Source organism: Lonchura striata, chromosome 1 (assembly GCF_050655825.1).
Source record: "Lonchura striata isolate lonStrDom1 chromosome 1, ASM5065582v1, whole genome shotgun sequence".
NCBI classification, from domain to species: Eukaryota; Metazoa; Chordata; class Aves; order Passeriformes; family Estrildidae; genus Lonchura; species Lonchura striata.
The window spans coordinates 98,994,283-99,013,072 of NC_140703.1; the positions used below are offsets into that span (position 1 = coordinate 98,994,283).

Sequence of the window (18,790 nt, forward strand, 5' to 3'; positions counted from 1 at the left end):
TCTGCACTTGTGGCAGCATCATTTTCTTTTTGTCACAAATTGTTGTAGCCTTCCAGCCAAGATTATTGGAATTTTTTCCATTGTACATGAAGCATTTTTACAAAACAATTCCATCTATTCTTAGCAAGATGCTCTTTAGTGTGAATTCTGTCTATTGTTAGAAAGTGTTATTGAGAAAATATGATTCTAATCTTGTGACTTTTTGTCTTGATATCAAGAGAGTCACTGCCAAATATGCAGTCATATCTTTTGTTAATAAAAACAAGTTACAGAATCTATTAATAGAGTGGTAGTAAAAATTGATGTTGCTAGGGGGGAGGATTATATCTCATTTTATTTCTATAAAATGGTACTCCCAATGGGTCATGATATTAGGAAAATTAGCTGCTGTTAACCTAGTTCATACTGTCTCATAGGGAAAAAAAAACAAAACAAAAAATAATAACCACTGTGGAAAGTAAAATGTCATTTATAAATTTTCCCAGCCAAAAGAAAAACATTATTTTATTTCAGTCCTAAAGCATACCACTGACCTCTGCTTCATAGGACATATTTTGTACAGTGCAGTCCTGTGACTTTGTGATAATGTTGACAACCACAGCGAAGAAAGAAACAGAAACTCACAACAGAAAAGAGAACATCTGAAGTAGTCATTGCTAATTTTCTAGATTTTCCTTTAACAGGACATCCTAAACATGTTGACCAAAACTTCTGCACAGCTAGTGGCTATAGAAAAGTGCATACTAATAATGTGTGTCGGGGGATGGCAACAAGAAGATCCAGTGGACTACCAAAGCTTTCATGCACACAATTATAACATTCTGAATAGCCTCATCAATTAATGCTTTCTTCCCCCCTCTGTGTGACCTCTCTATATCAGGTCTGATGATGAAATTAAAATAGAATAATTTGTACTCTTCAATTCAGACATAGATTAAAATTATGTCTCACCAGACTTAAAGCACATCATACATACTATTCCATTTTGAGCTTTTTATGATTTGGTTTGGTTTTTGTGTTGATTTAATTCCAGGAAACATTTAATGGCCTACAGATTTGTTCTCTCCCAGTTGTGTCAGTTATTGGCAGAAGTGGTTTCTGAGACCTACAGGCCAAGGAATCATTTAGTAGGCATATTTAGGACAGCCAGGCCTGGAAGCCGGGCATGGCAGCCTCCCTTCCATCATTCCATTGGATGCCTGCAGGATACTGGCAACTGTTAAAAGGAAAAAGAAGCAGTCCCTCAACTTTACCCTGTGGAAATTTCACTCTGGCAATCTCAGTGTCGCATTTGTGAAGGAAACACATGCAACCCTTAGACCTGCAGTCTTTTGTCAGTGGCATTGCTCAGTGCTGGTCATACAGGAAGGTCTCTTCACCTGCATATTCACTGTCATTTTAAACCTTTCAACTTTGATTTTCATAGGAATTTGCATTTTTCCCTTCAGTGTCCCAAAACCTGGAAGTGTTTAGTGAATGAAGCAAGACACTGTGCTAACAGAAAGTCTGGTGATTAAATCAGCTGCTTCCTCTCCCAGAGAACTGGACTACAGCCCTGTCTTTGCCACAAAATTCTTCATTCTTTGCGATGAGGAAACATTTATAACAGATATATGACAACAGTAATTTATAAAAAAGAAAACCAAAGGGTAGTTTCTTCATTATCTGCTTAGGCAATCCATGGTGTGTAGCTCAGTTACAAAAATCCAGAGCTTCCAATGTGAGAGTAGAGTCAATAGAGAGGAAAATACATTGACTTTGCCAGAGGAGCACAGAAAATAAGTTCTTTCTATTTGGAGTCAGACCAAATCACCAAATCTGCAGAGTAATATTTGCATGACACAAGGAGTAACAGATCTCTCCAGCATCAAACTGTTTGGAGGGTTCTGACTTTGACATAAGGATTTTTCTGTGTTAATGAGGCATTGAACAAAATAATAGATTTTTAACCTTGTACCAGATTGCTGTGTTTAGTGACAAAAACTCATTGCTGGACACTGGTCTTAATTCAATATTGTGAGCTCAGCAGATGATTTTTTTAGGCAGTATTATTTCTATACCAAGTATAGCAATATGATTTTTACAATACTAGGCATTACAGAAGCTTGCTGCTTTTCCTGTAATAAAGGTAAAATAAAGAAAAAGAGCCTTTGTTTTACAGGGCTTTCAAAGGGCTGAGAAATCTTAGATTTTGGAAACTAATTACAGGTTTTCAAACACTGGGAGAAAACATCTAAGCAGCCTATATGATCATTTAAACTTAATATTATTTGTGTCCAGTGAAAATATTAATACACCTATATTTAAAATGTAATCTCTGGGGATCAGTTTAAATTTAATCATTCATGTAAATTTGACAAGAACATGAGGATATGTGAACTTTAAGGCTCTCAGACCACACTGAAGTCTGCCTAGGTAATTTGTCTAGGTAGTTTTGGTGAGGAGATACTCACTAGGTAATGATACAGGACAAAATTTTTGAAGGACAATCATCCAACTAATTTTGTTTCTTTTTATTTTGCTGGTTTTAACCTTTGGTCAAAGATTGAACTTGATGATCTTGGAGGTCTTTTCCAACATAAATGATTCCATGAAATGAAAAAAATTAGAAATTATTTGCACATACATCCTACATCTAGCAATGATCTGTTACATAATTATAAAATATTACCTTGATTTTTGCAAAGGCTGATGGCTTAAAAGAAAATTATGTATCCAAATGGGTTGCAGTGAGGCCTAGAAAAAATTTAAATGAAAACAACAAAAAAACTTAACTAAAAAAAAATCCCCGAAAAATTATTGACGACTGCTATATAAGAGGAGGAGCTTTCTAGTTATGAATGTAATACTCCTATAGTATTAATATAAGAGTATTATAGTTGTATTTTTATGATCTGGGCATACTGGGGAATTCTGTAAGGAATTCTGCTTTTCAGAACTTATAGCCTTTGGAGGTTCTGATAGTCTGCACTTCTGTGCATATCCACAGCACATGAAAAATGGACTGAAGGCCAAAATAAACAACTAAATTGCATTTTTGCCCTTATTTTAGATAGGACAGACTAGTGGGGACTATTATCCAAACCTGTTTTCTAATTTGTTGGTCAGCCATCATGGTGAATGATGGGCAGTGATCACTTCAGTCCAATTTGCAAGAAATAAAGATGAGATTTCTTCCTCCATAAGGCTGGCAATATCACAAAACTACATCACAGTGAGGATGGATGGCAGATATGATGCATTTCTGTTGCACTATGACATATCTCCATGAAGAAGACAGAAAAATATCATAGTTTCCTTTAGTACAACAGGTAGGAGGCATCAAACTGGTAACAGCACAAAGGTTCAAAAGATCGTACTCCAAGGATATAGAGAAAGATATCTGCCATATATATTGTAGATGCTAAAACAATTTGATGAATTTAATAAAGAAAGTCCCTTGGAAGCTATTGAATATAGGGGTACTGGCTCTGGGCAAGAATATCCTGAGCTGGAATTCACTGAAGATTGGAAGACGGTTCTTGAAAAAAGTCACTGTATGTCTGATTCGTCCTTAAACTCCTTTGGGCAGCTGGGAGTGGCAACTGTTAGAAACATAGTGCTGGGCTGGATGGCCTTTGATTTGACTTGCTAAAATCATCCTCATGTTTCAGAGGTATTAGATATGTGTGTATATATTTATGTTTCCAGTATCCAAATCACAACACGCATTGCCAATGATACTTGTCTTGCTGAACTGGAATGTGTACTTACTGAAACACATGGGAGCTGGCATGTTCCTTTTAGATGGGAGGGAAAAAAAAAGGGTGTTTCTGGGAGGTTGTTTTGCCTTGTTTTTTGCTCTTAAGAGTAGGCAACGTCACAGACATCTTCCGATGAAAATGAAAAATGAACTGTAATAATGTGCTTAAGTAAAACAAAATTGGACATATTCTGCACAGCAAACATCTTGTGTTGGAATAAATGTCTCTCTGGTGATGTCAATGTGAGAACAAGCACTCCAGTGTTGTTGAAGTAATTGGGAGTCGCTGAGTAAATGTGCTGGGGAATCCTGCATAAAGCCTATATATGGTAATTTATCTAGAATGTTCTCTATTTCTGTTTTGTAAAAGCTTTATGCAGGACAGTGACTACATTTACTGTCTTTCAAACTGACACAAGACACACACCGGTCTTCAGGCCGTCCCTTGAGCACCCTGCCCAAGGGGTGGGCAGCACCAGCAGCAGGGAAGGAGCCTCCTTGCCATGGGGTGGCACAGCACCATGTTGGCTCCAAGGTCAAGGGGCAAAACAACATCTCCTCTTGGAGCTAGAATGCAGTGGGTTGTGGCCACCAGGTGTATAAAATGCTGACATGAGAGGTTTCTTTGTTAAATCTAATGGGACAAATAACTCTCCCTTACGTTAAGCATAAAGTGAAATGAAATTCTGTAAAATAAGTTTTTTTCCTCTGAGTTAAATCTATTATTTGAAAAAAAAATCAAGCTAATTTCAACACATTTTTGTAGAGAAGTTGCTTCTAGCAACTTATGATTAAACAGTTAACAAAAAAATGTCATTGCAGTCACTTTAGTTAGCATACAGTACAATAAGACTTAAGCTGTAATTTCAGTTGAAATATATTTTTCTATGCTGGAGTTGTCTCTGCTACCATCTCCACAGGTCCTCCATAGCACCCACCATCTTGTCCTCCAGCCTTTTGGATACTCTAGGGTAGCTCCACGCTCTCTTTATCCCACTTTATTTTGGGCACATGACAAGTCTGAACTCAGACTTTATTTGTTTCTTCACATTATTTTTTAAATAATAATTAATAGCAACATGAATAATGAAGCAAAACAAATAATAATGTGCCAGTATACAATCATATTGCAAATGGTTTGAACCATTAAAGCATTCCAGGTCCCTTGTGGCCAATTGCAAAGACCTGGAATGGAGGAGGAAAAAACAATTGCATTCTGCCAGGAGAAGCTGTTAAATTCCTGTGAGTGAACGTGGTCCTGACTTAATTACCACTTCCAAAAGACTATTTATAGTTGTCTGGGAAAGCACTTATGTGAAATAGGCTTAAGTTTGCAAATAGAATAAGTGTGTGAGTATTCAGGGTTAAGATAGTTGTGAGAGAGGCACTGTGGGGTAGCTACCCCCTACCTCCTACTACCCCCTACCTCCTACTACCCCCTACCCTGTCACTCTGTGGTGGCATGCTGGAGAAGGAATTTTATATTCACTCAACTACCTTGACAACTCTAAGATCTCTAAGGGAATTTTTAAGATCTCTAAGAGAATTTTAAAAATCTGAAATTCAAAATATTGTGCAATTTATACACAGCACTTCATTTCAAGCTTCAGACTTGAACATTATCTGGGATAGATTGTACCAAAGGCACATGAAAAACTTCTTGTGTGTCAGAAAAAAAACAATTTTTTTATCGCTATAATAATCTGAAATGTTTTAAAAGATAAAATGTTGAATCTAGGAATTTAAATAGTTGGCAAAAAGAGGTGTGGCATAAAGAATGGGATTTGTGATGGGGCAATGGGATCTCCTGAGAAGAGCACTTATGCTGTTTGAAAAAATACTCACAGCTGATAAATAAATCAAGTGAAATGTTATATTAGAAATGATAAAGAGAAATTCACATTGTCTTTATCCCAGGCCTTTCAGAGACAAACAAGTAGGTGACAAAGAAGATTAGAAAGGGATATGCAAGCTGAATGTTAGCCGGCCTGCATACTTAGGGAATTGATCTATATTTAAATCTATTGCTATTGTTGTTTTAATATCTAACTTCTGTACATTTCATAAATTTTCTGTTTGTAGCTAATACAGTCTTATTAAGCTGTGAAGCCTAGAGGAGTATCATATCTTACTATTTGTACATAATTTCCTATATTTAAAATTCACTGTTGAATATTTTGTCCTGTATCTGGGGTATTAAATCAATGTCATAAAATAAGAATTTTGGCATGCCACAGAATTTTGAATGTGCATTATAAAGGCATATTATATACATATTTCAGTTGTTCATAGGCATAATGATAGGAGGAAAAAATAGTAGTATAGACATTTAATTGCAGTGAGAATATAAGCATTTGAATTGCATTTATTCTAAGGCAAACCACAGCATTAATATTTGAAGTATCTGAGTATTTTCTTAACATGCCCAGATGTACTGTCCTCTTTGTCATCTACCTCACATGTCATCTATGCACACTATGCACTATGGAAATGCAACTCTGTCATTTCCCTACCAGGAAGTGAAGCACCAAACAATAACATGTTATTATTTATTTCTTCAGTTGCATGTGGACTACTGACCCAAAGACTCTAACTACAGACCTTCCATACTCCAGTTAAGTAGAATTACTATGGAGAAAAGAAGCAGGGAAAAATATTAAGGATTACAAAAGGCTCGTAGTATTATTTGTCCTTTTCTCAGATGACTTGTTGCTGCAGAATAAACACCTCCTGATAACACAGTCTTGTTTGTGAAGTCATTCAGTAAAACTTCATGTTAGAGTCAGACTTATCCTCTGCATTTTTTTTTCCCCATTGATCTGAAATTTTCAGTCTACTTTTCATGTGGAAATACCTCATGAAAAGTGTCAGATTTACTCAATGTATAGAGGGAGAAACTTGATTCCTTCACATGTACACAGACACAGCTCCTTTCTGTGTAACCCATCCTGAAAGCCCTTGGAGATTTTATATTCCTATGTTGCTTCCTGGTGCCCTTCACACCTACAGCTGAGACAGAGAATGATCATCATCAGGCCCTCTGTTCCTGGAGCCCTGCTCTTGGCTGCTGACAGCAAGTGAGAGTTTAGGGTTTGGTACTTTTTGGTTCCTCTGAAATGGATGACTGCTGATCACCCTTCCTACTACACACCGTATCTGCCAGCTATTTCACCATCCCTGAGCTCTATGTAATCCCTGGGGATTGGTTCTTGTCCAGTTCCCCTAACATCTCAATCAGTAACCCCTCAGGAAGGGACAATGTCCCACCTTGTTCCACATACTTAAGCCCAAGTATCAAAACACTGCTTTGCCCAGCAACCTGAAAAAAGCTTCAGGCACCACACCAGCTTGAGGCTCCACCATGCTGGAGGATACTTAAATCTCTGTAAGGCAGCCTAAGGAAAGCCTCCAGCTGAGACAGATTTCTCAGCAGCAAAGCCATTCAATCAGCTAATAGATTGTTATAGACAGAGTGCAGATCTGTTTGCTTTGGAGAGATGGGCCTTACAGCATATCTTTCTGTGTATTTGTGTACATGTATATGGGTGTACATATATCTATGTCCTCTCTATCTCTAATTTATATTTGCATTTATATTTCTATTTTTGCATACACGTTTATGTGTGGGAAATATAAATGACCCAAAGGGACAGAGCTAATGAGAAATTATGTCTCTGTCTCTTATGATTTTAATCTGTTGAATATAGGAAGAGCAGCAAGCCCCAGCTTGCAGGATGAGGTGATAGATGTCTATAAGGATGATGATGAGGAAGACTTGCTTTCCTCTTCCAGATGACATCTATGATCTCAGAGAAGTGACAATTTTTAGTTAGATGTCAAGACAGTACAACAGTCCCACAGAGGTTGGAATATCTGGGAAATGGGAAATAAATTGCAAATAAGTATTCACAGTTAGAAGATGGGGATGGAGCTGTTGTTATACACAATGAGATACCAGTTCTGTCTGGCTGCCATTTTACAGCAATTGTGAGAAAGAAGTGGAGAGCCAAAATGAGGTTTGGATTTTTATGCAGAGTTAATGGCTTCTGCCATGGACAGCAATAAAATTATAACTTATTATCTACAACCTACAGTGGGAAATATTTACATTTTCTGTGGAAAATGAGATATCATTCAAGACCTGGGTATAAGAACATGTATAACAGAGATGTGTAGGTAGAACCTGTGATTATAAACACTGAAGATGGCAAGGGAGGGCACATGAAGAAAAGCTGCTTATGTAATTTTGAGTTAATGGGTATAGGTGTGCCTAAGGAATGAGTGAATGCGTGAGCAATGTTTGTGGGTGGAAAAAAGTGGAAGGAGAGGAAAACAGGTATGGAACGAAGGTGCGTGAAATACATAAGAACTGAGATATGTATTATGTTTATTTGGAGAAGATGTGAGACAAGGAACTGTATAAATTCATGTAGTTATCACTTTATATGAAATATGATTTATTGCCATTTGTTCAGATTGCTTAAAATATGCACTGCAAGCATTTAAGTTCTTGTGGTGGACATTTATCTATTTTAAGTCAAAATCTTCTGTGTTATTACATGTTCCATACTATGCAGGTCATCTTTCTCTGGCAGACTGTTTCTTTCTGCAACCCAAACCAGAGATAAGCTGTGTTGCAGCAGGTTCTCTGTCCCTCTTTTTCCTATTACCCTCTGGACGTAGGACAGACATTAAAGAAGAAGGAAAATAAAAGGGAGGGAGCTGCCATGCAGGCCTGGGAGGGGCTCATTGAACAGCACAAAATGCATTGCAAATTAGTACTTTGGCATGAAAACTATAGTGACCTTTTCAGGTTCTTCTCTTCTTGACTTATAATGTTACTCAAAAATAATCCTTGGCTCCTGAATATTTTGTTCATTTCCTCACAAGGAACGGGCAGAAGGATGAGGTAACATCCGAGGAAGCGTACTGTTCTGGCCTGGAAAATAATTGAGAGTTCCTGCCTAGCACCTTGGCATGGATGTACTGCAGACAGAAGGAGTTTCAATTTTGGTGAGGCAAGTGCTAGCCCTATCATATCCTACTGGTTCCCGTAGGCAGCTTTGTACACCCTTGGCTGGACTCTTGCAATCAGGTTTTTCAACACTTTTATTCATGAGTCTTTATGATGCTTCAGCTCCTAACTGAGGCTAATGATTTTTCTAGATACAGACAACTGAAAAGTTATACCTGAAGTCTTGGATCATTTTAAATCTAAGGGTTTTTTAGGACATATTCTCATATTTAGCCTGAAAACTTTCCTGAGGCAAAACCTTGTTGAAGGTTTAGGAAGATGCAATGTGTTGCAGAAGCAGCTACAATGCACCTGAAAATCTTGGACACGTGCTTTACATAGTAGCATATGTATCTTCAGCAGCTTTTATAATGAATCCATGAGATCCAGGACACACTGGATATACAGATAATGTTTTACATGGAACATGTGCATGTTAATTCTGCCTGAGAAACCATGGCCCAGCCAAGTCCTTTTCTGGCTCTAACCTGGAGCAATTTGCCAAAGTTAAGACAAGAATTTAGTTGAAGGGCTATGACCTGAAGGAAATGTTCCACACTTAAGCCTGCCAGTTTCCTTCTTGTTCCCTGCTGTGTTGAGCTCCCTGCCTCCTTTTTTGCTGCCTCCACGGTCAGTCCCACACTGTTTCTGCAACTTCCATCTACAGGTTTTTCGCTGAAGCTTGATCCTCTTTTGGGACTCTGGGGAGTGATGAGGAAGAACCAGCCCATGTTGGAGGGCAGTGCTGCACGTATCCTCAGCAGGGCTCATTAGTCTTGGTGGATTATTATAGCAACCTGGCTGAACTGCTTCCAGGTATTATGAACTAGTCCAGTCTCTCAGAATGGTGCTGAGCTGTGCAGCTACTGTGCTAAGGTAATTGCTGTAAAAGCATTCAAAGCAGTGAAAGGAAAGTTGAGCTGCGGTGCACAGTGGACAGCTGTTTGAGGTTTTTCCGAAACAAAAAAAATATTCCAATGTCCCAAAAGGTTAATACAGACATGGGCCATTTAGAATGCCTACCTCTGCTAAACAAAACTTCTGAAAATCTGGGAGACATACTTAAAATAATAGAAGCTGCAACCACCAAAATGTAGTTTGTACTGTGCCTTAACTCTGCCCACTTTGAAATACTCTTCAAAAACATCTGTAGCACAGAAACAGCACCTTGCTCCTAGAGATACTGCTGAACTCTTGGGACCACATGAGACAGTCTGACAAGTGTTTGCTGAAGTAAATTCTGTTGAGATGAGCTGATGCAAACATAAGCTGTTACGCTTATGCAGATCTACAGCCTTTCATTTGCTAAATTTTACACCTTTACCACATTTTTAATCTACTTGTTTAGAGCTTCCTACACTGCTTTGCATTCATCACTAATCTTCCCTATTACTCTATTGCACATCATGGCTGATGGTAACTCTCGTAAGAAAACTACAGTCTACTGCTATTGAAATAACCTACAAGACATAAGTAGAAAGTCAGATCCATTCTATTATAATGCTGCCTCTCTCTCATGCAATGCTTTTGGATAACCAGTGGGTGTTTTTTTTTTTTTTTTTTTTTTTTTTTGGGTGGGGGGGGTGGTGGAAGAGAAAGTTCTAAGAAGTCAGGAGTAAAAGTCCTCTAATTTCCTGCACTTATAACCATACTGCAGCAATTAATGTTCATAGAGATGTAATTTAAAACGGTGAATGCAAGTGAAACATAATTGGAATTGCAATATAATCCCTGGCAGAGTATTGCCAATTTCAAGGGTCTGAGTTAAGATTGTTTGATAATATATTGTTATCCCCCTAGTTTTCAGAAGTTTAGCTTGCATTACCTTAACTATTTATGTCCAGATTTTTGAAGGTTTAGCTAAAGGCAGCATCCTGCCAAGGCACAGTCCCATATGCCTGTTTTTAACAAAATTTCATGGAATGTACTTCTAGATGATAGCAGGAACTCTGCATTGTGGTCTCCAGCAGGTTCAGGTCAAATCAGATACAGCTGGTTTCTGCTCTACAGAATAGGGTTAAGGGACCAAGTTGAGATGTCAAGGATACCAGATGTATAATTTTCCACTCTCCATTATCCAGCCATGGATACAGCATGATCTCCGTGACTCGTGTGGTCTCCAGGACCACTGCGTCAACATATGTTGAGCCTCTACAGTGGACTCCCATGCCTTTCCCATGTCCCTGTGCACATCGTGATTGCTCAGCACCTCCGAGGCATTTCTGGCGGGCACCGGAAAAAAGATAACCCAGCGAAGGCCGAGCATGCCTCTCCTTTTCCTTCATCCCCCCCGGCCCCCCACGGGCCGTGGCGGAGCACAGGCCCCGAGGCAGGGCAGGACGGGCCCCGGCAGGGCCTCAGCCTCCTTTCCCCGGGCCCGGGGCGGAAGGCAGCCGCCCTCTCCTAGAGCCGACGTGTCTGGGTCTGGGCCCGGCTTCCGCGGCGTGGGGCGCGGCCGGGCCGGCCCCGCCGCTTCCCCCGGGTCCCACAGAGCGGGCCGGGGCGGGAGGGCTCGCGGCGTGGGAACGGCCGGGCGGGGCCGAGGGAGGGAAGATGGCCGGGGCAGGCGCCGGGCGGCAGGCGGCGGCGGGGCGCTGCTGACCGGCGGGCGGGGGCGCTCGGGCCGGGATCGGGGGCCGGCAGCCGGGGCGGCGCGGGGCAGGTCCCGGGCGGAGTTAGGAAGCGCGGCGGGGCCGGTCCCGGCTTGGAGCGGGGCTGGCGCGGGGGAGGATGAGCTCGGCGCGGCGCAGCCCGAGCCGCCCGAGTCCCGCTCCCTGCGGGGCCGCCTGTTAGTGCTGGAGGAGGAAGAGGAGGAGGAGGCGGCGGGCGGCCGCGGCCCGGGCGGGACTGGAGCTGCCCCGGCGGCGGGCGGGGAGCGGCTTTCGGCCGGAGCAGGGCGGCGGCGGCCCGGCGGCGGAGCGGCCATGCCGTGGCTGAGCGGCGGGCGGCGGCGGCGGCAGCAGCAAGCGGCGGCGGGACAGGGCGGTGGGCCGGCGGCGGGCGGACAGCGGGGCCGGGAGAGCTCGGAGCTGCCGCTGCCCGCCGGCTGGGAGGAAGCGAGAGACTACGACGGGCGAGTCTTTTACATTGACCACAACACCCGGCAGACCTCGTGGATCGACCCCCGGGACAGGTACGAGTGAGATCGGGGGGGAAGGAGGGCCTGAGCCCCGTTCACCCGCGGCCGGGCCCATCGGCGACATTTTCCTTCCCCCGTCGCGGACGCCGGGAGGGTGTGGGCGGCGGGGCCGGCGGAGGCTCCGGGTCCGCGGCCCAGGGTGGGGGCTCCGTCACATCGGCCCTCCGCTGCCCATCGTGGGGGCAGAGCCTCTGCCCTTGCTGCTGATGGGTTTGTCCAAAGCGTTAAACGTTAAATCTGATCCTGAAAAAAAAAAAAGAATTGAGGCTTTCTGCCCCCCGGCTCCCCGTGGGGAGCAGAAAGTCCCACCGGTGCTCGGACTAAGCGTTGTCTCGGTGTGGGGGGAGGATGGGGAGGCAGGAGCGCTGACACCGCCTGTGTTTATACTCCTCGCGTACCGGACCAGCCCCGCTGTAACCGAGCGGCTTGGCCATCCTGATTTATTAGCCGGGCTGAACTAATTGGCAGCAGCAGGCTGGAGGCATGCTGGAGTAATTTGGTAGATTACCTCCTCATAAAAGATAACGCTGCGTGGAGGTAAGCAAACCGGGAAATTCCTGCACTTAATTTGACAAATACGCGGTCTGCTGCAAATTAGCAGCAAAAATCTGCAGCTGCGTGGTGTCCGGGGCAGCGGCTGCACGGCCCGGCGCTGCGTGGGGAGACCGAGTTAGGCCTTTTCTTCTCACTTAGGGTGAATAAATACGGGCAGCTCTTACGGCTTTAGCAGAAATGCCTTATAAGCAGTATCTGAGCGTCGTAGCTGAAGTCTGGTGGAAGCGTGGGCTCTGCTGTGGGTGCTGCTCAGTAAAAGACGACCTCGCTTCAAAGCGGTCGCCTAAAAATTTCCACGCGGAGTTAGTGAACACAAGTGTCAGTATTATAGGTGTCTGCGAAATAAGAAACATATGTCTCTGTGTATGCTTTTCTATATTAAACAATGTTTTTATAGTAAGTGAAAGTTGGACAAGGACAGTTTGAACCTCAGCCAGAGAGAGCTACCTTGCCAGAAGTATGCCTGGAATGTTAAGCAGGCCACAGAAACATTAAGCACAGTCTGGGTTAAAGACTGTAGTAATTTGAGAAATTCCTGTCGTTTTGCACGACAATGCATAATTGTTTAAATGGCCTAAATATTTACCTACCGGATAATGTTTTATCTCATTATGTGGACGTATTTATGCATGCACGTATTGTCTTGCTGAGATGTTAAGTATTTGTTAATACGCTTTAGGTAGCACAATTTTTCTACGTCAAAATGTATGTACATGTCGTTAGGTTACTTTTAATACCGTGTTGTAAAGGTAATCGATGTCTGTTGTTTCTCTGCATCTCATGCTTTCCATTATGTTTCAGAGAGTATGTGGTTTTGTCTTCTACAATATCTTCTATACAGACAATAACAGAAATGATTTAACCATTTACTACAGTGTTAAAATTGAATTACTATTCAATTTATGTAGTATTGCTAAAATTATGGCTCCATGTTTGGAAGAAATAATTGAAATGCCACACGTTGCTTGAAATTTTGTCTAAATACTTCACTCCAAGGTTTAAACTTAGATCTATTTTTCACATTGGTTAAGAATAGGCTGCAGAGCAGAGATTGAGACATTTGCATTGTGGCAGATGGAAAAGAGATGGTGTTTTCATGAGCATGTTATCAGTAATTTATAGAGAATTCAAGTAGCAGGAGCTGGTTCTATGACTGCAGAGTTAATCTCTGATTGAGAATAGACTACTGTTGTTATTTTAGTGAGATGTCTGGCTTTTGCATGACAGAAAGTGGCCAGTATTTCTGGGTTTCATTGCAGCTATTCAGATTCCCATGGGCAGCAGCAAAGTAGGAAAGGATCAAGGTAGTTGTTTTCTGAGGAAGTTTGGGAAAGAAAGGTAAGAGCAGCAGTGAAGTGGTATTGAAGCTGTATTTTTGCAAAAAGTGGTTTTAAGTGGAGGGTAGATTAACCTGCTTGTGTTTTATGTACCTCAGCATTATGAGTTAGGCATAGAGTGGCAGAGTTCAGCCCCCCATTTCTGTGTTTGAGTGGTTTTATTTCTACCTAGGAGGAATTGGACAAAGCTGTGAGACCGCAGGCTGTGCTGTACTTTATTAAGGGCTCTGAGAATCAGCACCTCCAAGCTTTCCTATAGCTAGTAGTCTCTAAGCACCCCCATAGACTCTTTCCATTTAGCTGGCACTCAGTAGTTTGTTTTGTGTTTTTTTTTTTTTTTTTCCAAGACTCCCCCTGAGATTTCTGAGCCTTTTGTATAGTTTGGTTAGTGAATTTGATTTGAAATAGTTATTCAATTAAAAATCCCACCACAAAACAAAACAAATTTCCTACCCCTTCCCCAATGTTTTTCCCCATTGAAGCCAAAAAGACAAAGAAATGCTAATTGCAGAACTGGTCTATAAAGGATTTTGGAGTTCAGGAAAGAAGATGATGACGGTAAGGGAGGCAAGTCAGAATAATAAAGGCTGAGAAGGGAAAAAGGACTCACAAGTAGATACCTTGTGACTTTCTGTGGTAAGAAGAATGAGGTGAAAGAGTGATGAAGTGAGCAGATTTGAGGAGGATCTTATGTTCAGTATCAAATCAGTGGTTAGGTTTGGGAAAATACTGTGTTGCTCTGCATGAATTGTGTTTCATTAATAGGTTGTGGATAGTTGTTCAGCAGATCTTGTAGATCTCAGAAGGGAGCCATTCACTGCATGTTTTCATCTCATGGCAGTAGTCTTTTATCTTAATAGATTGTAAATTCTTCAAGGCAGGGAACTGCCTTTTTATCTCATGTTTGCACAGTACTTGCTACATTGATATTCTGTTCTATAATGGGATTGTGAATGAATTTATAAAAGACTGACTGTGTTTGTGGTTGATGTTGATGATCCTTGTGGCACCAAAGATCTTACTACTGTTGCTGTTTGTTACAAGGCTGTTTTCAAGTGATTAGAGCTTAGACAAAATTCTTGGAGTTTGGCAAAAACTTCGTGAGCTCATGAGTCTTGTTAGATTTGCTATATGTGGAAACTTCACCTAAAATACAGTCTTGGTTTTTTGAATAACTAGGGAAGAGGGAGTCTTTCAGCTTCTTAATGTGACTTGTCCTGGTGGTTTAAAGATTTGAATCATATTCTTTTGGAGTGAGGATTTTAGACTTAAAAGGTGTAGGAGTGTTTTTGCATGGAGAAATCACCCATTTGGACCAGTTGGGGAGGAATTATAAAATCCGTATGGGTTAGGTTTTAGCAGCTGCATGTAACTTCCTGCAACATAGATTGGGGGTACTGGTACTGGGGTTTTTTTCTGTCTATGTCCTCATTATCTGAATTATGTGAGCACAAGTGGAAAACCCTGGCCTTGTAGAAGAGGTTGGAAAAAGGAATATGGGATCAAATGGAGTTGGCCCCGGAATTTGACAGAGAAGGGGGAAATTTGGTGGGTTTTGAAAGCAAAGCAATCAGGAGCTAGGGGTAGGGAGAAGGTGCATGGCACCTGAAGTCTGGGAGGAAAAAAGTAGGGGAACTGGACTGAAAACCAGTAGAGCAGGGAGAAACAAGTAAGGAGAAACTGGTCTGGTGACGGTTCAGGGTGTGAGGCTGTCAGCTCTTTTCTGTATAGGGAACCCTGAGGGAAAAGAAGAAACATTGAGTTTGGATGAGGAATCTTCAGGATGAGAAAATACCAGGAGGGGCAGCGTGCAAAGTCTGGGTGAAGAAGGGAAGATGACTGGAAGGTGAAATACAAGAACTATGTGTGAGGTGTCAGTATGGGGCTCAAGAAATGAAAGATGGGCTGGACAAAGAGATTATTGAAACGCCAGAATTGTAGAGACTGGAACTAAGCAGGAAAGGCTAATGGGTTTAAAACAAGGAGTCAGCTTGGCAGAGTCACTAGGGGCAGGTATCTGTTAGGAGTGCAGAGCAGAAATGTTTCAGTGAGTAAGTACTGGGCAGGGAAGTCCAGAAGTGCTGACTACTTTTTGTTGAACCATTTCAGGACTCCTTATTCTTATCATATATTTGATTTTAGCAAGTGTCTGTATTATCCAGTTAGTTGACTTTTCCTGTTGGGTGAGACAAGTTTGCTACTACTGTTGTTTCCTCTGTTATGGCAAGTGGCACAACAAGGTGTTCAAACATGTGCGGGTGTAATGCTGCATATTGTGATTTCTCTTTCCCCAGACTGGCTTAATAAAGGAATAAGAAATTGTAAGTAAGAAACTTAAATAAAAAGCATATTCATGTCAGATATTCAAATCTAGAATTTTCCACACTTTGAGTCCCTTAGCTCCTGCTTATTTTGTATTAAAAAAGCATTTTTACCGACAAATTATTTTCTCATAAATTTTCTTGTGTTATTTGATCCATATAAAGGAGCATCTCTGAGGGCAGGTGGGAGACCTGTGTAGTGATGAGAATGGCTTCTGAAGTTTTTTGCCCAAAGTGGAAGATAGGCCTTTAGTGAGGCAAAGGCTCTTTTGACATGCCACCATGCAATAAGGTTAGAAAGTCAGTGGTCTCTTTTCCAGGCAAGAGAATATTTCATAGTGTATTGGAACTTATCTGTACAGTTGGCAGTATTCAGCAATCCAAAGACAATAATAAGAAGCATTAATTAAAAAAAAAATAGCATTTTTTTGGGTCTGCCTAAACCCATATCCTGAAAGTTGCAATTAGTGATGTTCATTATTAGAATTCAAATACTTATATTCCAAAACATCAGACAGATGAACGCAGCAGTATGCTTAGTACCACAGCATTTTTGAATGTCGCCTTCACGTTTGTATATGTTTTCAGACTTTTCTTGTCTACTTCCTGTTTGTTGTATTTTGATGTTCAACTCTCTCAACTCATAGTTTTGTTTTGAGCTAATGTCATTTGTGGAATGGGAGCAAAACAAAGTGATAGCTGATCATTACTTTAGTCTTCCCTCAGAAAATATTTCAATGACTGGACAAATTTAAATCATATACTGTATTTGACTATGATGCAGGTTGTTAATATAAAACAAAACCTGTAAGGTACATAAATGTATTTTGGAGGTGATTCTTTGAAAATGTTTAAAGTGGAGGAGAACTGTTGAAATACTAATTTTGTTGTGCCAAGCTTGCAAGAGATGAAGAAGCTTGGAAAGGGAAAAAAAAAAAAAAAAGAATTGTTGAATGAGTATAGAACTGGAAAATATGCTCTCCCATGAGAGGAAAAGTTGAATTTATTCAGTTGAAGAGGTGTTTAATAAGTGATTTTAGTACTGCTCATAAAAAGAGATGATACCAGAAACTTCAGAACTCTTTTCTGTGGTAGATTTGTAATAGCATCTGATATCCAGAAGTTAAAATCAGAAATATGCTATGATTTTAATCATAGTAGATATTAAATGTCAGAGTAGTTTTTCGACTCCTTTACTCTGTATCTGAAGTCATCTATTTTTTCCCCCAATTTAAGTCAGTTATCATTTGAAGTCTCATTGTTTATGGCCATAAATTTTTACTGCCTCCATTGCATGATATATCATTTGACCTGTGTTTAAAATACATATGGCTAAGTATATCTCATAAGGATTGGCAGAGCAGCCATCCTCTGTGGAGAGCTGCTCTATTTGGTTGTTTCTCTTTATTCACCCAGGAAGAAATCCTATTTATTGTCATTACTTCAGGCATCTAGGTCACTGCAATTGCACTGTTTGATTACCTCAAGTTGGCAACACAGTGGACTTGATAGAGTTTATATAAAAAGCATTGCATATAAAACAGTATTTGAGATCCACATGTTTTGAATTTTCTTTGTAAATGTCAAGCCTGGATGCAGCCAACGTGGACGAGAAAGCTGTGCAGCTGTGTAGGCTGCTCTCCTGGCATGTGACTGGGAATACATGCTGCAGCAAATGGTGTTGAGAAAGGGCTGCAGTGCCCTGAGCCTCTCTGGGCAATGTGCACATATTTGTACTTTAGCTCTTGCTTGGACTAATTTAGTAATATTTTTAAGGGCATGCTGTAGCTGACATTAGTTTAGAAAGCTTCACACATATATATACATATATATATATATGTATGTCATGATAGATCTACTTCTCTGCCTTTCATGAGGGAGATACGTTCATATTTTTTTCATCCTATCTGATAGGTCTTCAGACAGATGTTTAACTTCATACTGTGCATTAATCCAATGAAAATGTTTCTGATTAAGTATGAATGAAGACACAAGCATTACTTGGTATTAGGTCTGCTCTTCAAACTGAGTCTTGTTTGGTAGATTCTGATTAGGTGTTAACATGTTGCAACGTTAATCAGCTGATACATGGTAAATACTGTTAAATTACTTCTTTGCCCCCTCTCCTCCCTTGATATTACCTCTCTGATTTAAATGTTTCAAAAAAGTAACTTGATTTGAGATTTAAATTGCTATTGGTAAAGTAGCACCCATATGAAATGAGCATTCATATTTTCTTGCAATTTAGCATTGTTATAAATGAGTGCTACATCTCCAGTCACTTAATATTATAAATGTGTTTAGTAGTTTTTCAGTGTCTTGAAAAGTAGAGGTAGAAGGCATCCACTGATTCTTCCTAAGATGAAAGCTTTTCCTTATAGTACAGTAAGAGTGATTTATGGTTTATTTAATTGGCTTTTGCTAGTTAAAATATATATCCTTTGAAAATCTGGCTTAGGCAGCATGAAATTTCAAGACCTAATGCATGTGTACTAAAGCATCAAAACATCTATTGAGCCACAGAAATCTCATTAACAAAGACAGCCACCCCTGTTAAGCTTCTTGACATTTTGTTAAAGATGAAGGGTTTTTTTGTGTGGGGAATTTTTACCTCTTAATGGAAGTATTTTCAGGAATTAGATATGTAATGAAGACACCTGCCTTATTGTATTTGTGCATGCT

The 18,790-nt window shown here is 40.8% G+C and overlaps 1 protein-coding gene across 3 annotated transcripts in view; it reads left to right on the plus strand.

Annotated features, from left to right (window-relative positions):
• The first annotated feature begins 11,404 nt into the window (after positions 1 to 11,404).
• Positions 11,405 to 18,790, plus strand: part of WWC3 (WWC family member 3) — a 94,133-nt gene continuing 86,747 nt past the window's right edge. The window contains exon 1 of one of the 3 annotated variants that reach the window (XM_085584375.1): positions 11,405 to 11,889. In XM_085584375.1, coding sequence (XP_085440501.1) covers positions 11,681 to 11,889 — 209 coding nt within the window. In that variant the 5' untranslated portion in view covers positions 11,405 to 11,680. Of the gene's footprint in view, positions 11,890 to 12,066; positions 12,433 to 18,790 lie in introns of those variants that run through there. The other 2 variants (XM_021527756.3, XM_077781588.2) reach the window with 2 other exon arrangements.